The following is a 21,979-nucleotide window of genomic DNA, read 5'->3' as shown; positions in this document are numbered from 1 at the left end:
TCATCAACTGACAGGTCATCCCAGAAAGAAATAAACAGAGAGGCATCTGGATTAAATGAGGTCATAGAAGGAATGGACCTAACAGATATATATAGGACATTTCATCCAACTGCCGCAGACTATACATTCTTTTCAGCAGCACCTGGAACATTCTCTAAAATACCCCATATATTATGACACAAAGCAAATCTTAACAAATACAGGAAAACGAAAATAATTCCTTGCATTCTATCTGACCACAATGGAATCAAACTACAAATCAACAGCAAGAAAGGCTACAGAGCATGCACAAAATCATGGAAATTAAACAACACACTACTAAATGATGAATGGGTCAATGAAGAAACCAAGAAAGAAATCAAAAAATTTATACAGTCAAATGATAATGAGAACACAACATACCAAAATCTCTGGGACACAATGAAGGAAGTCCTAAGAGGTAAATTTATAGCTTTAAGTGCCTATAATAAGAAATTAGTAAGGTCACAAGTAAATGACCTAATGCTTCACCTTAAAGCCTTGGAAAAAGAAGAACAAGACAAACCAAAAACCAGTAGACGGGAAGAAATAATAAAGATTGAGGCAGAAATAAGTGAAATAGAAACAAACAACAACAACAAAAAAAAAAAGCCAAAGAATCAATGAATCAAAGAGTTGGTTCTTTGAAAGGATATACAAGATTGATAAACCCTTAGCAAATCTGACCAAAAGGAGAGAAAAGATACAATAAAATTAGAGATGAAAAACGTAACATCACAACAGATGCCAGAGAAATTCAAAAAAGCATAGGGACATACTATAAAAGCATATACTCCACAAAGTATGAAAATCTCCCAACTAAAAAAAGTGCCAGCCCAGTTGGAGTTACTGGTGAATTTTACCAGACCTTCAGGGAAGAACAAACACCATTGCTTCTAAAACTTTTCCATAAAATAGAAAAAGAAGGAATCCTACCAAACTCCTTCTATGAAGTCAGCATCACCCTGATACCATGAATCATGTCATCTGCAAATAATGATAACTTGATCCTTCCTTTCGAAGGAAGAATCTATCCAAAGAACCTATTTTCATCCTTCTCCAGTATCCTGCTACATGGCTGTAGGCGTTTATCAGCCAGCAAAACATTATAGACCATTGGTGAGGCCCTTGGATTCCCACCAGGATTGATGGTAAGACCCTATTGCTGAAGACTCCACATACTTGGGCTACAAAGCCACTGAGAAATCCTGCTGGAACTGAGTTGATAACCTCCTCCATGTAGACCAGCTGACAGAAAGCTGGAAGAAGCCATTCTACATGTAGTTCAATGGGAGAAAGAGATACTACCAGTGAAGATACTCAACAGTGGACACTGCAAGCCTTATAACTGGCCATCCAAGCCAAATGAGCCAACAGGTACAATAGTGGCATGTCTATTATGGGGGCAACCAACTGCCCTCCAATTGGACTGGAGGCCTGCTCCATGGGAGGGAATACATCCCTGATACTGAAAACTTAAAACAGGGGTAGTCATGTGCCCTAGGGGTTTAACATCTGCTGATGTTGGGACAAATGTATATACTATGCTTATCAAACTGCCCAGTAAGCACTTCTCTTAATGTTCATACCCTTATATATTAATGCTACTCGCACTTTGTTTAGAGAATCTTCTCTTTTCAGATGGCAGTGACCTTGGGACGACTCAGAAGGTATCACAGTGCTGGAAAGAAGTGACTGAAGTACTGAGTAACATCTCGATCACACCTTCCAATGCTTAGGGTCTGATGCGGAAGAGGTGGCGAAAAGAATGCAAGAGCCAAAGGAAGGGTAGGACTCCTTACAATGTGCTCCCTCCAGACAAAATGGCCTGGATATCCTTGAACTCACTGTGCCTGGCACTACCTACCAAAGACCATCATAAGAGGAGGAAAAGATGATGACATCAAAATAAGAGAGACTGGTTAAGATGGGGAGGGGATATGATGGAGAAAGGAATTTCAAAAGGGAAGGTGGAGGGAGGGAGGGTATTATTTTTTTATAATCATGAAAAATGTTAATAAAAATTGAGAAAAAAAATAAGATTTCTGCTAGACATGGTGGCTGATATCTAGCCAGCACTGAGGAAAAGAAACATGACAAAATCAAGGCCAGCCTGGGCTATAAAGTCAGACTGTCTGTCTCAAAAGAAGAAAACAAAAAAACAAGGCAAAGTTTTCTGAGTAAAACAATTATACTTTTTTAGGAGTCTTATATGGTATGGAGTCCATAGGTATAAGAACCAGTTATTTAGGTTGTAATACCAAGAGGTCAGCAATGAGGTGAAAGGCCAGATGCACTAGAAAGCAGCAAGACTGGACTTACAAAACTTTAAAAATAAGTCAGGCACTCAGGAGACAAAAAAAGGACAATTGCTGTGAGTTTGAGGTCAGCCTAGAACTAGAGTTTCAGGCCAGCCTGTGCTACTATAAGACCCTACCATGGGGAGGAGACTTTAGAGAATAGACAGGTAAAAAAAAAAAAAAGCCAAGACTTGCTCATAAGTTTTATTAAAGTGGGATTTGCAATTGAAAGAACAAGGTGAAAAAGAAAAAAAATACTTTTTTAAGATGCTATGAATGAAGTTTGGGGCTATATACAGTTGAGTATGAGATGACGACAAAACACCCCCATAAAGATGCCCAAAACTAACAGAAGAAAAAGGAGCTCTGGAAAGATGCTCCCAAAGAAGCTCCCATATGAAGACAAAAAAATATTTATAGGGACTGGAGAGATGGATCAGTGGTTAAGGTGCCTGCCAACAAAGCCTAAAGACCCTCGTGTGATTCCCTAGTATCTATGTAAAGCAGACGCTCAAGGTTGCACATGCATCTGGAGTTCATTTGCCATGATCAGAGGCCCTGACACACCCATTCTCTCTATCTGCCTCTCTCTCTCAAATAAATATTTGAAATATTAAATCTAGTAAAGGAAACAAGCCTAAATTAGAATAATGAATATAAAATTTATGGCTTCAGTTTAATATACTTAGGAAATAATATAAGAAAACAAGCTACTATTTTCTTTAATTTTCATCTCACTTGTTAGAAAAGTATTTGTGGAGCTGGGAATACATATCAGTTTGTAGAGTGCTTGCCTAGCATGCACAATGTCCTGGTTCAATCCCCAGCAGCACAGAAAACAATGTCACAACACAGAAGTAAGAGGATCGGGAATTCTGGTGACACAGGGAGATCAAAGCCATCCTGGGCTACATAAGACCCTATCTCCCTATCTCAAAAGGAAAAAAAAAAGTTGACAGGCACAGTGGCTCAAACATTTAATCCAAGCAATAGGGAGGAAGAGGTAAAAGGATCGCTGTAAAAGTGAGGTCAAACTGAGACTACTTAGTGAATTTTAGGTCGGCCTGGGCTAAAACAAGACGCTACCTGAAAATAAAAATAAAATAAAATAAAATAAATAAAAATAAAAATAAATGTATTTCTATTGCTGAGGACTCCACATATTTGGGCTGCAAAGCCACTGAGAAATCCTGCTGGAACTGAGCTGATAACCTCCTCCTCCTGACAGAAAGCTGGAAGAAGCCATTCTGCATGCAGTTCAATGACAGAGAGAAATCACCAGTGAAGATACTCATCAGTGGACACTGCAAGCCTTATATTTGGCCAGCCAGGCCAAATGAGCTAACGGGTGCAACAGTGGCACTCTGTCATGGTAGAAACCAACTGCCCTCTAATTGGATTGGAGGCCCACTCCATGGGAAGGAATACATCCCTGATACTGAAAACCTGAAACAAGGGTATTCATGAGCCCTAGGGGTAAAACATCTGCTACTGTCTGGCTAAATGTATACACCATGCTCATTAAACTGCCCAGTAAGCACTTCTCCTAATGTCCATACCCTTATATTAATGCTACTCTCACTTTTGGTAGAGAACCTTCTCTTTTTAGATGGGAGTAACCTTGGGATGACTCAGAAGGCATCATGGTGCTGAGAACTGACAGAGGAGTGTTCAGCATTGCAGTACCTCTATCACACCTTCCAAGGCTCAGGGTCTATTGCAGAAGAGGTGGCAAAACGAATGTAAGAGCCAAAGGAAGGGTAGGACTCCTTACAACGTGCTCCCCCCAGACACAGAATGGCCTGGATATCCATGACTTCACAGTGCCTGACACTACCTACACAAGACCATCATAATAGGAGGAAAAGATGATGACATCAAAATAAAAGAGAGATTGATTGAGAGCGGGAGGGGATATGATGGAGAATGGAGTTTCAAAGGGGAAAGTGGGGGAGGGAGACCATTACCATGGAATATTGTTTACAATCATGAAAGTTGTTAATAAAAAAAAATAATAAATTTTAGAAAAGGAAATGTATTTATGTCCTTAGACCAACAGACAGATAGAACCAAGCAAATTAATATTAAGTTAGTTTTCCTATTATAAAAACCTATTTTTCAGGCTGGAGAGATGGCTTAGCGGTTAAGGCATTTGCCTGCAAGGCCAAAGGACCAGGTTTGATTCCCCAGGATCCACGTAAGCCAGATGCACAAGGGACACATGCATCTGGAGTTTGTTTGCAGGGGATGGAGACCCTGGTGCACCCAATCACTGTCTCTCTTCTCTCTAGCTCATGCTCACTCGTGCACTCACGTGCTTTCTCTCTCCCTCCCCCACCCGTCTGCTTGCAAACAAATAATTAAAAAAAATAAGGAGTACTGTATCTTTAAAAAAAAAAAAACAACTATGTTTTGTCCTTTGTTTTTCAAAGTGTTTGCTGTAATTAGGTCAGCCCTTCTAAAGAATGCTCACAGAGGGTGACTGGACTCAGGAAAAATGAAAAGCCAAATGATGAGTGAGTGAGAGAGAGAGAGAGGGAGGGAGGGAGGGAGGGAGGGAGGGAGAGAGGGAGGGAGACCACGCGCGTGCAAGATTCCAGAATTAGACAAGGCCTAAATTCAAATTCCAATTTTGCACAAGCTCTGTAATCTTGGACAAGTTATTTAATAAGTCTCCAAGCTTTGCACTGGAGGTGTAGCTGAGTAAAGCACTATGTAGAATGTAGAAGCCCCAAGTTCCACACCAGCATGGGAAAAGAAAACACACCCTTACTTCCAGCTTCTATTTACTCATCTAGAAATGAAATAGCTTCACTCTAAGAACTAAGAGGGGTAATTTTTAAAAGGCAATTGGCATAATGCTTGGGGGAAAAAAATGGAGAAAAATTGAGAAATGGTGGGGGCTGCTGCTGTGCCTACCACTACTATTATTACTGCATATGTTGGTACAAAATAAATCCCAATAACTGCTGTCTTTCTCTTCTATAGAAGGTAGATCATAAGAGCTGGGTGTGGTGGCGCATGCCTTTATTCCCAGCACTCAGGAGGCAGAGGTAGGAGGATCGCTGTGAGTTCAAGGCCACCCTGAGAGTACAGAGTGAATTCCAGGTCAGCCTGGGCTAGAGTGAAACCCTACATCAAAAAAAACAGGGATTAAAGGCATGCACCACCACACTCAGCCTCCAAAAAGTTTTGTACAGTGGGAGCATAAATAATTAAATGCAGGGGACTGAGTACATGGCTAAGTGGTTAATGACACTTGATTACAAAGGCCCAAGTTGAATTCCAGATGCAAAAAGTAGTGCAGCAAGTGTATGGTGTTCATTTGCAATATCAAGAGACCCTGGCATGTGCACACGCGGGAACACACATACACACATGGAAATAAATCAAAAAATTAAATGTGCTGGGCACGATGATGCACGTCTTTAATCCTAGCACTCACGGGGCTAAGGTAAGAGAATTGCTGTGAGGTCAAGGCCAGACTGGGACTACACAGTTAACCCAACCTCAAAATTGATGGGGATCCCAGCACTCAGGAGGCACAGGTAGGAGGATCACCCTGAGTTCGAGGCCACCCTGAGTCTACATAGTTAATTCCAGGTCAGCCTGGACCAAAGTGAGACCCTACCTCGAAAAACAAAAACAACAACAAAAAAAAGTGATGGAATCTACTTATTCTTCAAGAAAATGTTCAGAAGTGGCATCACAACTTAGAAAACCATGATTACTGAATTATGAAGACATACATGAAAATGAATAGCAGTGGCACTCTTAGGAATTTCCCTTCTATAGCTATTTCTAGTTAACTGACACTGTTAGACTTGCCCCCTGTTATTAACCACTTCTACAGCATTTTTCATTGAGGTAAGAAGTTACTGACAATTTAATCATAATTCAAATTTTCTACAACATCCTGAGTTCCAAAGGGTACAATGGTACAATATATGTGAAAATACTTGGCTAAGTCACTGGGACACAGTATGTACTCAGTGGAAGCTTTAGTGAAATCTAACACTTTTGTTATCCTATCTTCCTTTCAAGTGAAAAAAAAGCCCTAAAATGGCAATTATAATACAAGGCTTAGAGAACACAAAAGCTTAAAAGATGCACTTTGACTTGATGTCATTCTAAACCAAGAAGGCAAGTGGAAGTGTAGCTCATACAGTGTTTGATTTGCCTGCACAAGGCTTCAGATTTAAGCCACAGCACTACATGTCATAACTACGACAGAAAGGTATTGATTTGATGCCTTTTAGTTTAGTAACAAAGAGGTGAATGAGTTAACCAGGATATATATCAAAATCAGCATTCAGCTCTTACCGTCCCCCCCCCCCCAAAGAAAATCCTTCACCTGAAAATTTAATAAAAGTTTTTATAGCCAGGTTTGGTGGTGTAAGCCTTTAATCCCAATACTGGGGGTGAAGGGGTACTGAGGTAGGAGAATCACTGTGAGTTCAAGGCCAGTCTGAGACTACACAATAAACTCCAGGTCAGCCTAGGCTACCTAAAAAAACCAAAAGTGAGCTAAGCGTGGTGGTGGCATATGCCTTTAATCCCAGCACTTGGGAGGCAGAGGTAGGAGGATCACCGTTGAGTTTGGGACCACCCTGAGATTACATAGTAAATTCCAGGTCAGCCTGAGCTACCATACCTCGAAAAACCAAAAAAACAAAGTGCTGGGCATGGTGGCACAAGCCTTGAGTTCAAGGCCACCCTGAGACTACATAGTGAATTCCAGGTCAGCCTGGGCTAGAATAAAACCCTACCTTGAAAACCAAAAAAAAAAAAAATAATAATAATAATAAAGTACGAGGTAGTGCATGTGCCTGGAGTTTGTGTATGACTGAAGACCCTGGCATATCCATTCTCTCTATCTATCTATGTGCCTCTTTCTACCTCTCTGAAATAAAATTAAATTTGAATTTTAAAAAAGTTTTCTTAATATTTTATTTTTGTTTATTTATTTATTTGACAGAGAAAGAAGGAGAGAGAGAGAATGGGCACACCAGGGCCTCCAGGCACTGCAAATGAACTCCAGATGCATGCGGCCCCTGCCCCCTTGTGCATCTGGCTAATGTGAGTCCTAGGGAATTGAACATAGGTCCTTTGGCCTTGCAGGCAACCACCTTAACTGCTAAGCCATTCCTCCAGCCCTTTGGTTTTTCAAGGCAGGATCTCACTCTAGCTCAGGCTGACCTGGAATTCACCATGAAGACTCAAGAGTAGTCTCCAACTCTCGGCAATCTTCCTACCTCTGGCCCCCAAGTGCTGGGATTAAAGGCATGCACCACACCCAGCTAAAAAAAGTTTTATAAAAGATTTTAAACTTTTGCCTACTTTCATTTATATATTTTGTTTTTCTGAGACATTATCACATAGCCAAGGCTAGCCTTAAATTCCTGATCTTCCTTCCTCAACCTAGCAAATGCTGAAATTACAGACATGAGCCACTATGCCCAAGGGGGAAAAAACTATTTTTAGGGTTTTAGGGCTTAAGGGGATTAAAACAGGATCTCATGTAGCCCATGCTAGCCTCAAACTCATGTAACCCAAGCTGGCTTGAACTCCTGATCTGCATGTTTCTACCTCCTGAGTGCTGGGATTACGAAACATATTCCACCTTTCCTAGCATTTCTTTTCTTCTCCCCCCACCCCACCCAAGGGAGGTTCTCACTCTAGCCCAAGCTGACCTGGAACTCACTCTGTACACCCAGGCTGGCTTCGAACTCACAGCAATCCTCCTACCTATTCCTCCCGAGTGCTGAGATTAAAGGTATGTGCCACTGTGCCCGTCTGCCTTTCATTTTTTAAAAATGCTCATTCTAGAAGCCATTTCATTTAATAGTATCATTAAGAACAATGATTATTTGCCCAGGAACAAGCACTGACATCAGCCAGTACCAACTCAAAGGGAGTGTCCACAATAGCTCCTTCACTTATACATGATACCTTATGAGACAATGTCAAGGATGCCTGTACCCATTATAAGTGGCTTTTCTCTAGAGTGTCTAGGTGGACACTCAGATCTTTCTTTCTCCCTGGAAACCCCCATTATAAGCAACCAACACCTACATGTGCCAGGTACAAACCCTAAAAGCCCCCAAATTCACTGTATACAAAACCAAAATTATCTCAAACCAGCCCTATTATATGTCCCTGTGTTTTGTTTTTTTTTTTTTTGGTTTTTTTTTTTTTGGTTTTTTTCGAGGTAGGGTCTCACTCTGGTCCAGGCTGACCTGGAATTAACTCTGTAGTCTCAGGGTGGCCTTGAACTCATGGCGATCCTCCTACCTCTGCCTCCCGAGTGCTGGGATTAAAGGCGTGCGCCACCATGCCCGGCTCCCTGTGTTTGTTAATATCAATTACCCAAAATAGGTAATTTTTCTCTCCCCCCCCAATAACCACTAAAAAACATCTAGTTTACCTCTACACTACCACATATCTATCCTGTCTCCATTAACAATCAGGCTCTCAATTCCACTGCCCTTTATCTATGCAAACAGACCTCAACTAGCTACCCATCATCTCTCAGGTCTAGTGAGTCAACCTACTCTGAACAAAACAGATTGATTTTGCTATGAATGCCTCCTTCTCATCCTGTGCACCACAGCATCCTCTATTATCAGACTCTGAAGGTCCTTCATCAGATTTAACCATCCACTCACTTGGTCTTGAAAGCAATAAAACTGAAAATCTCTGGACTCACTTTCAAGGCTATTCCTGTTCTGACTCCTATCTAAAAACCTATATAATGTCATGAAAACAAGAGTGATCCATGCCATTCCACTGCTCTTGGCCAAAGATTTTAAAATTCTCAATCCAACCAACAGATCTCCACTTGACCTGGCCCCTGCCTCACTCTCCAATCCTGCTACCTTCTGATCTCTTGGCTCCTGTCACTAGGCCTTCTCTCCTTCCTGTTGGCATCCCACTTATCCCACAACCTCTGTACACATCCCCCCCCAGGTAACATCTCAACTAATCTTGGTCACACTCCAAACTAAGTCAAGACTATTCCTGCTCTCCATCAATCAGAACAATCTTCAACAAAACTATAATAGATTCACTAATGGGTATTTTTTTTAATTCCTAAGCAAGAAAGTTCTGTTTCTGTCTTGTTTACCACTCTTATCTCACAACCTAAAACAGAAGAATCAAAATATATACATGTAAGAAAATTATCAAGATTAGAGGGGGTTGAGGGGAAAAAAATGTCAATAAGAAGTTTTTAGAGCTGGAAGAATGGCTTAGCAGTTAAGGTATTTGCCTGCAAAGCCAAAGGACCCAGGTTCCATTCCCCAGGACCCACATTAGCCAGATGCATAAGGGGACGCATGGAACTGGAGTTCATTAGCAGTGGCTGGAGGCCCTGGAGTGCCCATTTTTTCTCTCTCTCTCTCCCTCTTTCTGTCAAATAAATAAATAAAAATAAAATATTTTTTAAAATAAAGTTTTTTTTAAACACAGAGAAGCCGTCCACAGATAAATGTAGAATAAGAGAATATATAAATCAGAACAACTTAAATTCTAAGACCAGCCCACTATACACACTAGTCCTGAAATCACTTGGTTTCTCAATCCGTAAGACTAAAGGGCTCACCTGCTTAGTGTTCTCTGAATTCCTTAAAAGATCTGATGTGATCCGTCCAAATTTCTCTCACAACTCTTTTCTCCACAGGCACAGCAAAACTTTATTTTCCAGCCTCCACAACTTTGTCTGCCTTTCATGTCTGTCTGTTGCTCTTTCTAACCTGAGTTTTTTTTTTTTCCTGGCTGCATATTTGTGAATCCTACTTAGCCTCAAATGTTCAAATTTAGTGTTATCTCTGCACTAAGACTTCTCTGCTTATTCCTAGTCAGCCACATAATCTCTGCTCCTTAATTTCTCCAGTACTCCATTCAGGTCGCTCCAAATAAGGAAGATTTCCTACTTTCATGAGCTGAATATAATTTTTGGACAGACATTCTGTTTTTATTTTGTTGACAGTATTTACTATTGTCTGAAATTATCCCGTTTATTGCTTTCATTAACTTATTTACTTGTTAACTGCCTGTCATCCCCCACTAGAATCTAAGATCCATTGGAGCAATGACCCTATCTGTCTTGTTCGCAATTCCCCACTTCCCCACATTAAGTGTAGAAAGTAGTCAATAAGTAACCAAAGGCATGAATGACTCCGTCGTTCTTATGACTAGGGACTCTATGTACATACCATACCTTCCCTTGCTACATTCCTAACTTTTTGTGGGCTTCACAAAAAGTATTATCCAGCCGGGTGTGGTGGCGCATGCCTTTAATTCCAGCACTCCGGAGGCACAGGTAGGAGAATCTCCATGAGCTCAAGACCATCCTGACACCACATGGTGAATTCCACGTCAGCCTGGACTAGGGTGAGACTCTACTTCGAACCCCCCCCAAAAAAAGAAAGTATTATCCAGAAATCCTTGCACAACAGACACACAAATAATAATAGGTAACTGCTAATTAGTAAGAGATCTCTCCAAGAGTTACTGCCCCAAATCAAGTCAACTCGGAACTCCATGTTGTCCAGAATCAGGGCAAACTGGAATCCTTTTCCAGGTCTTCCACAAACAGACTCTATTACAATATGCCACCCATAGTGAGCTTCTAAAGTCTCCTTTCCTCACTTTCCTTTCGACAGTTATTACTGGTACTTCTGTCCCTAAACACAACCCAACCTTGCTCTTCTATATACTACAGCTAGCAAATCACTTCGGGAACTCCGTTTTCTTCAAATCACCCCATATCTCCAATCTGTTAGGATGTTAAAAGATAGTTTTAAAACTGACTCATTCGGCTTTTCCGTGCTACCTCGTTTATACAAAAAAGGATACTCTTCGAGACCCAAAAATCTAGCCCACAGTATGAAAATCACTGCTGAGTGTTCCCGTCCCTGCATCACACCTTTTCCACCTTCCACCGCGGGAAGACCCTGGGCCTCGGTGGATAAATCTCTCCCCGGAAACTAACGATTATCAAACACAGAAGAGTGGCCCAGCCCTCCCCACTCTCCGTCTGGCATGGGCCTGTGACATGGTACCGTGTGGAGCGCCCTCCGCCCCCGCCTCCGGCTGGGCCCAACCCTGCAACATCACCCACACTCACCTGAAGCGGCCCCCGCAGTGCTGGCATTGCTCGCCCACCCAGCCTGCGGGGCAGACGCACTGCCCGGTGCCGGGGTTGCAGCGGCCGCCGTTGACACAGGGCCGGTCACACTCCTTGGCCTCGGCTGAGGCTGAACCCGCCACAGCCGCCGCCGCCGCCGCGGCCTCGGCCTCCCAGGGCGGCAACAGCAGTAGCAACGAGAAGAGCAGCTGCAGGAGCAGCCGCGGCCGCAGCCACGACGACGGCGTCCGCGGGAGGCGCAGCGCGGCCCCCGGCCCCGGCCTCCCGACCTCGGGCACGTCCCGGTCTCGGGGCAGCCCGCCCTTCCTGTCCGCGGCCGAGGCCGCTGCCGTCGCCACGGCCCTCCTCCTCAGCCCCGGCTCAGTCGCCGCCGCCGCCGCCGCCACCATCTTCCCCGGGCTGAGACGGCGCCCCGCGAACACATACACACCACACTCACCACACACTCACACACACTCACACACACACACACACTCACTCTCTCTCTCTCTCTCTCTCCCTCCCTCTCTCTCTCTCTCTCTCCCTCTCTCTCTCCCCCAGCGCACGCCGGCTCCGCTTCGCCTGGCCGTGCGGGGCGGGGCTGGACGGACGGTGGCTCAGGCGGTCAATCCTCAGAGAGGGTCTTAAACTGCGTGGTGGGCGGGGCTGACGTGTGGGCGTGGGCGGGGCGTGCGGGCAGCGGTCCTACAGCTCGCTGAGCCGGGGAGTCAGGTCTGGCTCTGAGTCGAGGAGTGGTAGGGAGCCTCCCTTCCCTACCGAAGCTCCTTAGTGATCCAGTTTTCGCCTTGGCACCGGGCGACCGCGAGATAGCAGCCCCACAGTGCCCCCCTTTGCTTTGCTAACCAAGCCGGCTGCATGGAGCTGCCTTTCTGGACACCTCACGCCCATCAGCGCTCTGCCCCAACTCCCAAGCTGATAGCAGAGCCTCTGGGACTGAGGTGGTGGCTCAGCGGTTAAAAGGCAGCCTCAGTGTGATGCTATATACAGGAGGGCTACATTCAAGTCTCTGAAAGAGAATGAAACAACACGTGTTATCAGGAACGTAGCATATTATATAGGCCTGGCATGGTGGCACACGCCTTTAATCCCAGTACTGGGGATGCAGAGATGGGAGGACTCCTGTCAGGACAGTTTGGGATTACAAAGTGAGTTCCAGGTAAGCTTGGGATAGAGCAAGAGCCTACCTCAAAAAAATAAAAATAAAAATAAAGAACACGGCATACGAATAAATGCTTAACAGGTTGGACATACACACACCCAAGCTGAACCAATAACAGACCTGAACATCATGTACACCACCATGCTCAACTTCAAAAAATATTTTTTAATTTTTATTTATTATTTGAGACACAGAGAGAGATAGAGAATGGTTGTGCCAGGGCTTATAGCTACTGAAAAGGAACTTCAGATACATGTGCCACCTTGTGCAGCTGCCTTACATGGGTACTAGGGAATTGAAAATGGGTCCTCAGGCTTTGCAGGCAAGTGCCTTAACCGATAAGCCATCTCTCCAGAACCCCCCAATTTTTTTTTTTTAATTACAAGCAGGGCATGGCAGCACATGCCTTTAATTTCAGCACTTGGGAGGCAGAGGTAGGAGAATCACTGAGTTTAGGCCAGCCTGAAACTACATAGCAAATTCCAGGTCAGCCTGGGCTACAGTGAGACCTTACCTTGAAAAACAAACAACAACAACAAAAATGTAACAGAGGCTCAGCCATTAAGGTTAATATTTTATTTATTTATGAGACAGAGAGGCAGATAGAGATAATAGACATGCCAGGGCCTCCAGCCACTGCAAACAAACTCCAGATGCATGTGCCACCTTGTGAATCTGGCTTTATATGGGTCCTGTGGAATTGAACCCGGGTCCTTTGGCTTTGCAGACAAGTACCTTAATGGCTAAGCCATCTCTCCAACTATTTGCAGATCTCAGAAACTATAACTCAAATAGCAAAAACAAGAGCCTTTGACCTGGAATTTTCCTAAGTCCAAACTGTAAATAAGTTGTCACCACTACTGGATATACTCAAAACTCATCAAAGTGCTGAGCATAAGTGACAGTTGAGAGCTCAGCATTAAGTGAGACATCTATATCACAACCCCCAGCGCTCAGGGAACATTGCAGAAAGTGGGTCAAAAGAATGTAAGAGCCACACTATGTAGAAGAGTGTGTTGAAATGCTCTCTTCTGAGCATGAAGTGCCCATTGCATTCATGACCTTATAGTGGCTATTGCTATCTGCACAAGACCTGCACAAAAGTGGGCCCATTGACATTTCATTATAGATGATGGAGATAGAAGGGAGACTAGAAGGGATTTAAGGGCTGGAGAGATGGCTCAGCAGTTAAGGCACTTGCCTGCAAAATGTAACGACCTGGATTTGATTCCCCAGTACCCATGTAAAGCCAGATACACAGTGGCACAAGCATCTGGAGATCCTTTATAGTGGCTAGAGGCCCTGGCATACCCATATACATACTCTTTTCTCTTCTCTTCTCCTCTCCCCTCCTCTCCCCTCCCCTCCCTTCCCCTTCTCACTCTCACTCTCTCTCTCTCTCTCTGTCTCTCTCTCTTTCACTCTCTCTCTCTCTCCTGTCTATCTCTCTCTACTTGCAAATAAGTAAATAAAAATATTTGGGTTGGTGAGATGGTTCAGCAGTTAAGGTGCTTGTCTGTAAAGCCTAATGACCAGGGTTAGATTCCTCAGTATCCATATAAAGCCAAATGCACAAAGTGGTGTATACATCTGGAGTTCCTTTGCAGTGGCTAGAGGCCCTGGTGCACCTATGTTCTTTCTCTCTCTGCATGGTGATGCACACCTTTAATCCCAGCACTCATGGAGGTCAAGGTAGGAGGATTGCTGTGAGTTCCAGGCCAGCCTGAGACTATGTTGTGAATTCCAGGTTAGTCTGGGCTAGAGCAAGACCCTACCTCAAAAAAGGGGGCAGGAGGGCTGGAGAGATGGTGTAGCGGTTAAGTGGTTAAGTGCTTGCCTGTGAAGCCTGAGGACCCTGGTTCGAGGCTCGATTCCCCAGGTCCCACGTTATCCAGATGCAGAAGGGAGTTCGTTCGCAGTGGCTGGAAGCCCTGATGTGCCCATTCTCTCTCTCTCTTTCTCTCTCTCTCTCTCTGCCTCTTTCTCTCTCTGTGACTCTCAAATAAATAAATTAAAATCTTTAAAAAGGGGGGGGGGCAGGGGGCTGGCTGGGCATGGTGGTGTACTCCTTTAATCCCAGCACTCAGAAGGCAGAGGTACGAGCATTGCCATGAGTTTGAGGCCACCCTGAAACGACCAAGTGAATTCCAGGTCAGCCTGGGCTAGAGCGAGACCCTACCATGAAAAACCAAAAGAAAAAAAGTAGGGGCTGGAGGAATAGCTTAGTGGTTAAGGCGCTTGACTGCAAAGCCAAAGGACCCAGGTTCAATTCCCCAGGACCCACATAAACCAGATGCATAAGGTGGCACATGTGTCTGGAGTTTCTTTGCAGCAGTTAGAGGCCTTGGCATGCCAATTCTCTGTCTTTGTCTCTCTCAAATAAATAGATAAAACTTTAAAATATTTAAAAGTAATAATAATAAGCCAGGCGCAGTGGCACATGCCTTTAATCCAAACACTCGGGAGGCAGAGGTAGGAGGAATGCTATGAGTTCAAGGACATCTTGAGACTACATAGTAAATCTGGGTCAGCCTCAGCCAGAGCAAGACCCTCCCTCAAAAAAAATTTTTTTTTAAATTGACCAAAGGGCTGGAGAGATGACTCAGTGGTTAAGGTAGTTGTCTGTAAAGCCTAAAGACCAGAGTTCAATTCCCAGTACCAACATAAAACCAGATGCACAAAGTAGCCCATGCATCTGGGGTTCATTTGAAGTGGCTAGAGGCCCTGGCACACCCATTTTTTCTCTTTCTCTCTTTCTCTCTCACATAAATAAAATATTTTTGTTTATTAGTTTTGTACTTGGCGAATACAGTCAAGTTGGAGCCTCCTCCCTGTCCTCCCCAAGTCAGAATCATATCCAAAAAAGAGCCCACACTCCATTATCAAGCTGCCACCAATCGTGGGCTACAAGAGGGCCTATACCTATTAAACTCTCTCTTAAAAAACAATGGTTATCCCATTTATCTGTTGCTAACTTTATTCTCCGTTGGAGAATTTCTGTCTCCTTTTCAGATAGACACAGATCCTGAGGACAGAACTACCCCATCACACCTCAAAAGGGCCCCAGCTGAAACTAAGAATAATTGGGGAAATAAGCAAGAGTGCTGTTTTCTTGGTGAACCTGGTACCAGCACAAAGATGAAGGAGACAGAGAACAATCAACTCCTACCAAATCAGATATACAGAGACACAGAGGCCCCCAAGATCTCATCACTGAAGCAGACCTAAAATGAACCCAACATGGCTCAGGGAAATTTGTGGAAGAGGGACGGAAATAATGTCAGAGTCACATGTTGAATCATGATGCACAGAGACATTTATTTGAGTGAGGGAAAGAGGGAGGGAAGGAGAGAGAGAGAGAGGAATGGACACACCAGGGCCTCCAGCCACTGCAGACGAACTCCAGATGCATGCGCCCCCCTTGTGCATCTGGTTTATATGAGCCCTGGAGAGTCAAACCAGGATCCTTTGGCTTTGCAGGCAAATGCCTTAAACTCTAAGAATAAAAAGCCAGGCCGGGCGTAGTGGTACATGCCTTTAATCCCAGCATTCAGGAGGCAGAGGTAGGAGGATCACCATGAGTTTGAGGCCACCCTGAGACTGCATAGTGAATTCCAGGTCATCCTAGACTAGAGTGAGACCCTACCTCAAAAAAAAAAAACAAAAAATGCAATAAGATAAAAAAGAGAACAAAAATAAAAATAAAAAAGAAATAATAAGGGATTCAGTGGAAAAGGAACCAGAGAAGGTATCATATTATACACATATGTGAAAATTGTCAATAAAAAGTTTTTTTTTTTTTTAAAAAGGGGGCGCTGGAAAAAACTGGGCACAGTGGCACACACCTTTAATCCCAGCACTTGGGAGGCAGAGGTAGGAGGATTGCCATGAATTCATAGTCACTTTGAGACTACAGAGTGAATTCCAGACCAGGCTGAGTTACAGTGAGACTGTACCTCAAAACACCAAAAAAAAGGGGGGCGACTGCTGGAGAGATGACTCAGAAGTGAAGGTACTTGCCTGCAAAGCCTAACAACTCAGGTTCAATCCCTTGGTACCCATGTAAGCCAGATACACAATATGGTGCATGCACGTGTTCATTTATAGTGGTTAGTGGCCCTGGCATGCCCATTCTCTCTCTCTCTCTCTCTCTCTTTCTCTCTCTCTCTCTCCTCTCTCCTCTGTCTCCTTCTGCTTGCAAATAAATAAAAAGAGAGACAGAGAGAGAGAGAAAGAAGCCGGGTATGGTGGTGCACGCCTATAATCCCATATCTCAGGAAGCCAAGGTAGGAAGATCACCATGACCTCAAGGCCAGCCTGTGACTACATAGTGAATTCCAGGACAGCTTGAGCTACAGAGAAGCTCTGTCTCAAAAACACAAAAAATAAGAGAGATAGAGAGAGAGAGAGATGTCTCTTTATTGTCTAGCTCAGGTCACAGCAACACCAAGAAGGTGGGCATCATAGGTCAATATGGGACCTCCTATGGTGCCTTCCTCCAGAAAACGGTGAAGAAAATTAAAATCAGCCAGCACACCAAGTACACTTGCACCTTCTGTGGCAAAAACAAGATGAAGGCCGGGAGTGGTAATGCACATCTTTAATCCCAGCATCGGGGAGGCAGAAGTAGGAGGATCGCTGTAAATTAGAAGCCACCCTGAGACTATGTAGTGAATTCCAAGAATTCCAGTCAGTCTGGACTTGGACGAGACTACTTTGAAAAACGGGGGGTGGGGGAGGGGGACAAGATGAAGAAATGGACTGAAGACATCTGGCACTGTGGTTCCTGCATGAAGATGGTGGCTGGTGGCACCTGGACCTACAACACGACTTCTGCTGTCACAGGCAAGTCTGCCATCAGAAGACTGCAGAAATTGAAGGGCCAGTAAAAGCACTATCATTTGAAACATCCTAGCTTCCAATGAGTGGATTAATTTATGTAACAAAAGAAAAAGAGAGAGTGGCTGAGGAGGTTGCTCAGTGGTTCAAGGTGCATGCTTACCTGCAAAGCCTACTGGCCTCGATTCAATTCCCCAGCATCAACATAATGCCAGACACAAAAAGTGATGCATGCATCTGGCATTCATTTGCAGAGGCAAGATACCCTAGCATACCCATACACACATACACATGTGAAAATAAATACATTTAAAAAAAAAACAAAATCTTGCAGCAAGTTGTCACCAGCTGCCTGGGCAAAGGGGTTTGCATCTACTTAGATGACGTGAAGGTGCCACTGTTGTTTCACTCAAGAAAGGTGGCTCTCTGTAGGTCCCTCTTTCATTCTCTGACTTTGTGTCATCCCTTTCTATATCTTTTCTGCATTGTCTCCAAGCCATAGACCTGGATGGATTTTACAATATTTGGCTCTGATACAAGGCCTCAGGTTTAGTGTTATGGTTTGAATAAAATTTGTTCCCACCAAAATTCATGTTGAGGCTTGGTTTCCAGTTTAGCAGTATTGGGATGTCATAGAAGATGTTAGGAGCACAACACACACAAATGGGTCAATGCCTTTGCCACCTGAGTTCTCATTCTCCTGGAACTAGATTAGTAACCAGGAAAGCAGATTGCTGTACAGTGAGTTCAGCATCCTTGGATTTCTCTTGCTTCTCTTCTGCACATACCTGCTTGCTCTTCTGTTTTCCATCATCAGTTGAAATGGCACAAAGTTCTCACTGATGAGGTGCTCTCAGGCTTCCCAGCCTCCAGGATCAAAAAATCAATATTTTCTTTAAGAATTTTCCAGTTTCAGGAATTTTGTTAATGGCAACAAAATATGGACCAAGACAGCCAGTTTGGCTCATAGCAGAGCCTGAAACAGAATTTGATGGAATAGGTTATTAGGAGAGTGCTCTCAGAAGAAGCACAGTGAAGGAAGAATGATCAGGAAAGGGAGCAGAACAAGGTAATGGTCTCTCTTGGATTTGTGCTTCCGTCTAATCCCATGGAGAGCCATGGAACATTAATTGCATCATAGACTTGAACCGACCTTGTAGTAAGGGAGGGCCATTTTGTACAAGTCTCATTAAGTAGCTAACACCACCAAAAGAAGGATTTAGTTGAGAAAATTTGGGAGAAGTACTAATAGTATATTTGTGTGTTGTAATTACCTTCTCAGTGCTGTGATAATGCATGCACACAAAAGCAGCTGATGGGAGGAATAAAGGTTTGTTTTGCTTTGTTTTTTAATATTTTATTTACTTATTTGACAGAGAAAGAGGGGGAGAGAGAGAGAGAGAGAGAGAGAATGGGCACACCAGGGTCTCCAGCCACTGCAAACGAACTCCAGACGTGTGTGCCCCCTTGTACATCTGGCTAATGTGGGTCCTGGGGAATTGAACCTGGGTCCTTAGGCTCTGTTGGCAAACACCTTAACTGCTAAGCCATCCCTCCAGCCCTTCTTTTGTTTTTATGGCTTACAGTCTCGAAGTAAGCTTCATGATGACTGGGGAAAGCATGACATGAGCACAGGCTAGATAGACATCACCTCTAACACAGCAGATGGAAAACAACAGAAAGAGAGTGAGCTGAACTCTAGCAAGGGGGAGCTGGGACACCACAAAGCCTGTGTCCAAAGACACATCCCCTCCAGCAAGGCTTCATCTCCCAAACTGCCATCAGCTGAAGACCAAGAATTCAAAACACATGAGTTTATGGGGGACATCTGATTCCAACCACCATGTATATCTACTACATACATCTACTATAAGTAAGAGTTGATTGCTATCCTGGAACAAGCTACCTGATTGGCTATCTGACCATCCCCAAGTGTCACCAGACCTCACTCAGTACTATTTGAAATATCAGCATAGTTGAGTATGCCAAAGGTCTCATTACTCATTATTTTGTGTGAGTCCAACTGCTTCTTTGATTATAGATGTCATGATCTCAGCTAATAGGTACTATATTGCCTGTGAAAGAGGTTAATTCTGAACATTTGGGGAAAAACACACTGGGAGGGGCTAGAGAGATGGCTTAGCAGTAAAGTGCTTGCCTGTGAAGCACAAGGACCCAGATTTGATTCCCTAGTACCCACATAAGCCAGATGCACAAGGTGGCACATGCATCCGGAGTTCATTTGTGATGGCTAGGAGGCCCTAGAACACCCATTCTCGCGCGCTCTCTTTCCCTCTGCTAAATAAATAAAATTTTAAAAACACACCACTAGAGTTCTAGGGAATAAAGCTCTGTTGGAAGGTCCACTGGGTGGCCATTCAAGGACTAGGATAGGTCAACTTACAAACATAAGATCCCAACTAATCCTTAGTGGGCTCTACAGGAACATTTTTAGAAGACTTTCGGTTTGGAGCACAGGATTAGATCTCTGAGCTGTTGGCAGAACTCCCAGTAGTCTTCACAGGTAATCACACAAGTACAGGAAGTGGCCTTTATACCTACTTAAGAGACTAACCGAGTTTTGAATCCATTAACTTTCTTTCATTCTTTCTTACACTTATTTATTTGACATTACCAGGGTCTTAAGCATGTTACAGTAGTGCCCTACCATTGAGCCCAGACTTAAGGTTTCTATTGGATGAGCTGGATTTACACTCCCTCCTCCAAATTTCTCTAATAGAGAACAAAATTTTCTCCTGTCTATAGGTAAGACATCATGAAAATAGTAATGTTGTCAAAAGAGAGATGGCCTCACTAAATATGTCCCTGAAGAAAAACTTAAAATTAGAAATTCCCAAACTGCAGCTCTCCTTTTGGACAAAAGCTCCCTAGAATATCTCATAATTACAAATAACCTATATAGTATGCTTTTTTTCAACTCTTTCCTTAAGTACAGCATGAATATAAGCAATAGATAATACACATACAAGCCAGTGAATATACCCAGATAATCAGAACCCAGATCAAGAATTGGGACATTACCAGGACCTCTCTTGCCCTCACCCCTCCATATTACTACCTTTACAAGGGAACCACTCTCTTGCTACACCATAGATTTATTTAGCTAGGTGTTTTTATTTACTTTGTATAAATGTAAACCTACAGTACAGATCTTTTGTGTCTTGCTCCTTTCATTAATCATTATATTTATGAGATTAATTCATCTTATATATAGTAAATCATTTATTTTCAGTTCTATACAGTTTTTCATATCTCTCTCTACATATATGTACTGTGTTATGACAAATTATTATTCATACTGCTACTGGTAGAAATTTGGACAATTTCCAGTTTGAGGCTACTGTGTATGGATAATGATGCTATGAACAGGCTGGGAAACTTTGGTGTTTTTTTCTGTTGTTTTCATGAGGCAGGATCTCACTCTGTAGACCATGCTGGCCTCAAATTCATGATGATCCTCCTCCTCAGCCTCCCAAGTGCTGGATTAAGAGGCATAAAGCCAATGAACCCAATTATGACAAAACTCAATAAACAATTACTGAGTAAACTCAATAAGCAAAACTTAATTTTTTTAGTATTAAGTAGCCTCACATGTAGTAGAGGTAAGTACTCTGCCATTGAGCTCTATCTCCAGCCCTCTTTCAGTCTGAAAATTTTTTGTTTGTTTTCTTCAAGGTAGACTCTCACTCTGACCCTGGCTAACCTGGAACTCACTCTATATATCCTGAGCTGGCCTTGAACTCCCAGCAATCCTTCTACCTCTGCCTCCCAAGTTGCTGGGATTAAAGGCATGTGCCACCATGCTGTCTGAAAATTTAATTCGGATATTTTGGTGAGCATATGTACATATTTCTGTTAGGTATATGTCAGGGTGTGTCGATAAATGTTTGCATAATGATGAAATCATCTAGAATACATTCTTTTCTCCCTTCTTCCTTTCTTCCTTTCTTCCTTCCTTCCTTCTGTCTTCCCTCCTTCTCTCCTTCCTCCCTCCCTCTTTCTTTTCCTTTCCTTTCCCTGCTGATAAATGCTCACGGGGGAGGGGGGAGCCCTTATAAATAGCATTAGTTGATTTCTATAGTGCAACTATTCCCACTAGGATCTATTTCAAGCTACCAACATGTCACTGGATTCAGAACTGAGAAGACATAGACTCTGCTCTCCTAAACTAATAGGAACCAGTTCCAGCACTGTGCATGCCTGGGAGGCCTACTGAGAAATGGATGCCAAAACAGAATCAGACAAAGGAAAATGACTGCAAAGGATAAAAGGGAAGGATGCCAGAAAAGGTAAGAAAATGATTCAGGTTGTAATAAAAATCTGATGGCTACGAAGGAAAGAGTAGTTAAGAAGAGTCTTATACTGCTGTGTGTTTCCAAGAAAGGCTCTCTCAAACCCATGGAGAGTCCTAGAGACTAAGTTGTCTATTGGAGCAGCCCCATATGCCTCAGGAATCACTGCATTAGCACAGATGCAGTGAGGGATCCCAAA

At 43.4% G+C, this 21,979-nt stretch overlaps 2 protein-coding genes and 1 pseudogene across 2 annotated transcripts in view; 2 read left to right on the top strand and 1 right to left on the bottom strand.

Moving 5' to 3' along the window:
- The window catches only part of Atrn (attractin), a 183,912-nt gene extending 171,900 nt beyond the window's left edge, over positions 1–12,012 (bottom strand). The window contains exon 1 of the mRNA XM_004661478.2: positions 11,449–12,012. Coding sequence (XP_004661535.1) covers positions 11,449–11,858 — 410 coding nt within the window. The 5' untranslated portion in view covers positions 11,859–12,012. The remainder of the gene's footprint in view (positions 1–11,448) is intronic.
- A 564-nt stretch (positions 12,013–12,576) lies between these two features.
- Positions 12,577–17,517, top strand: LOC123453247 (60S ribosomal protein L37a-like). Its single transcript, XM_045157031.1, has 3 exons — positions 12,577–12,614; positions 17,058–17,205; positions 17,383–17,517. Exons 1-3 carry the CDS (start codon positions 12,577–12,579, stop codon positions 17,515–17,517), a joined length of 321 nt encoding a protein of 106 aa, XP_045012966.1.
- Positions 17,518–21,765: 4,248 nt separating this feature from the next.
- LOC101612965 overlaps positions 21,766–21,979 on the top strand; it is a 29,313-nt pseudogene continuing 29,099 nt past the window's right edge.

Source organism: Jaculus jaculus, chromosome 8, assembly GCF_020740685.1.
Source record: "Jaculus jaculus isolate mJacJac1 chromosome 8, mJacJac1.mat.Y.cur, whole genome shotgun sequence".
Lineage (NCBI taxonomy): Eukaryota > Metazoa > Chordata > Mammalia > Rodentia > Dipodidae > Jaculus > Jaculus jaculus.
Note: the sequence above shows the minus strand (reverse complement) of the source record. Positions and strands in the feature narration are given on the sequence as shown.

Bases quoted from the DNA above. Each gene is read 5' to 3' on its own strand.
- LOC123453247 (XM_045157031.1), top strand. From the start codon at position 12,577: ATGGGAGGACTCCTGTCAGGACAGTTTGGGATTACAAA. The intron at 12,615-17,057 runs GTGAGTTCCAGG...TTTATTGTCTAG, and splicing joins GGACAGTTTGGGATTACAAA to CTCAGGTCACAGCAACACCA. The intron at 17,206-17,382 runs GCCGGGAGTGGT...GACAAGATGAAG, and splicing joins GTGGCAAAAACAAGATGAAG to AAATGGACTGAAGACATCTG.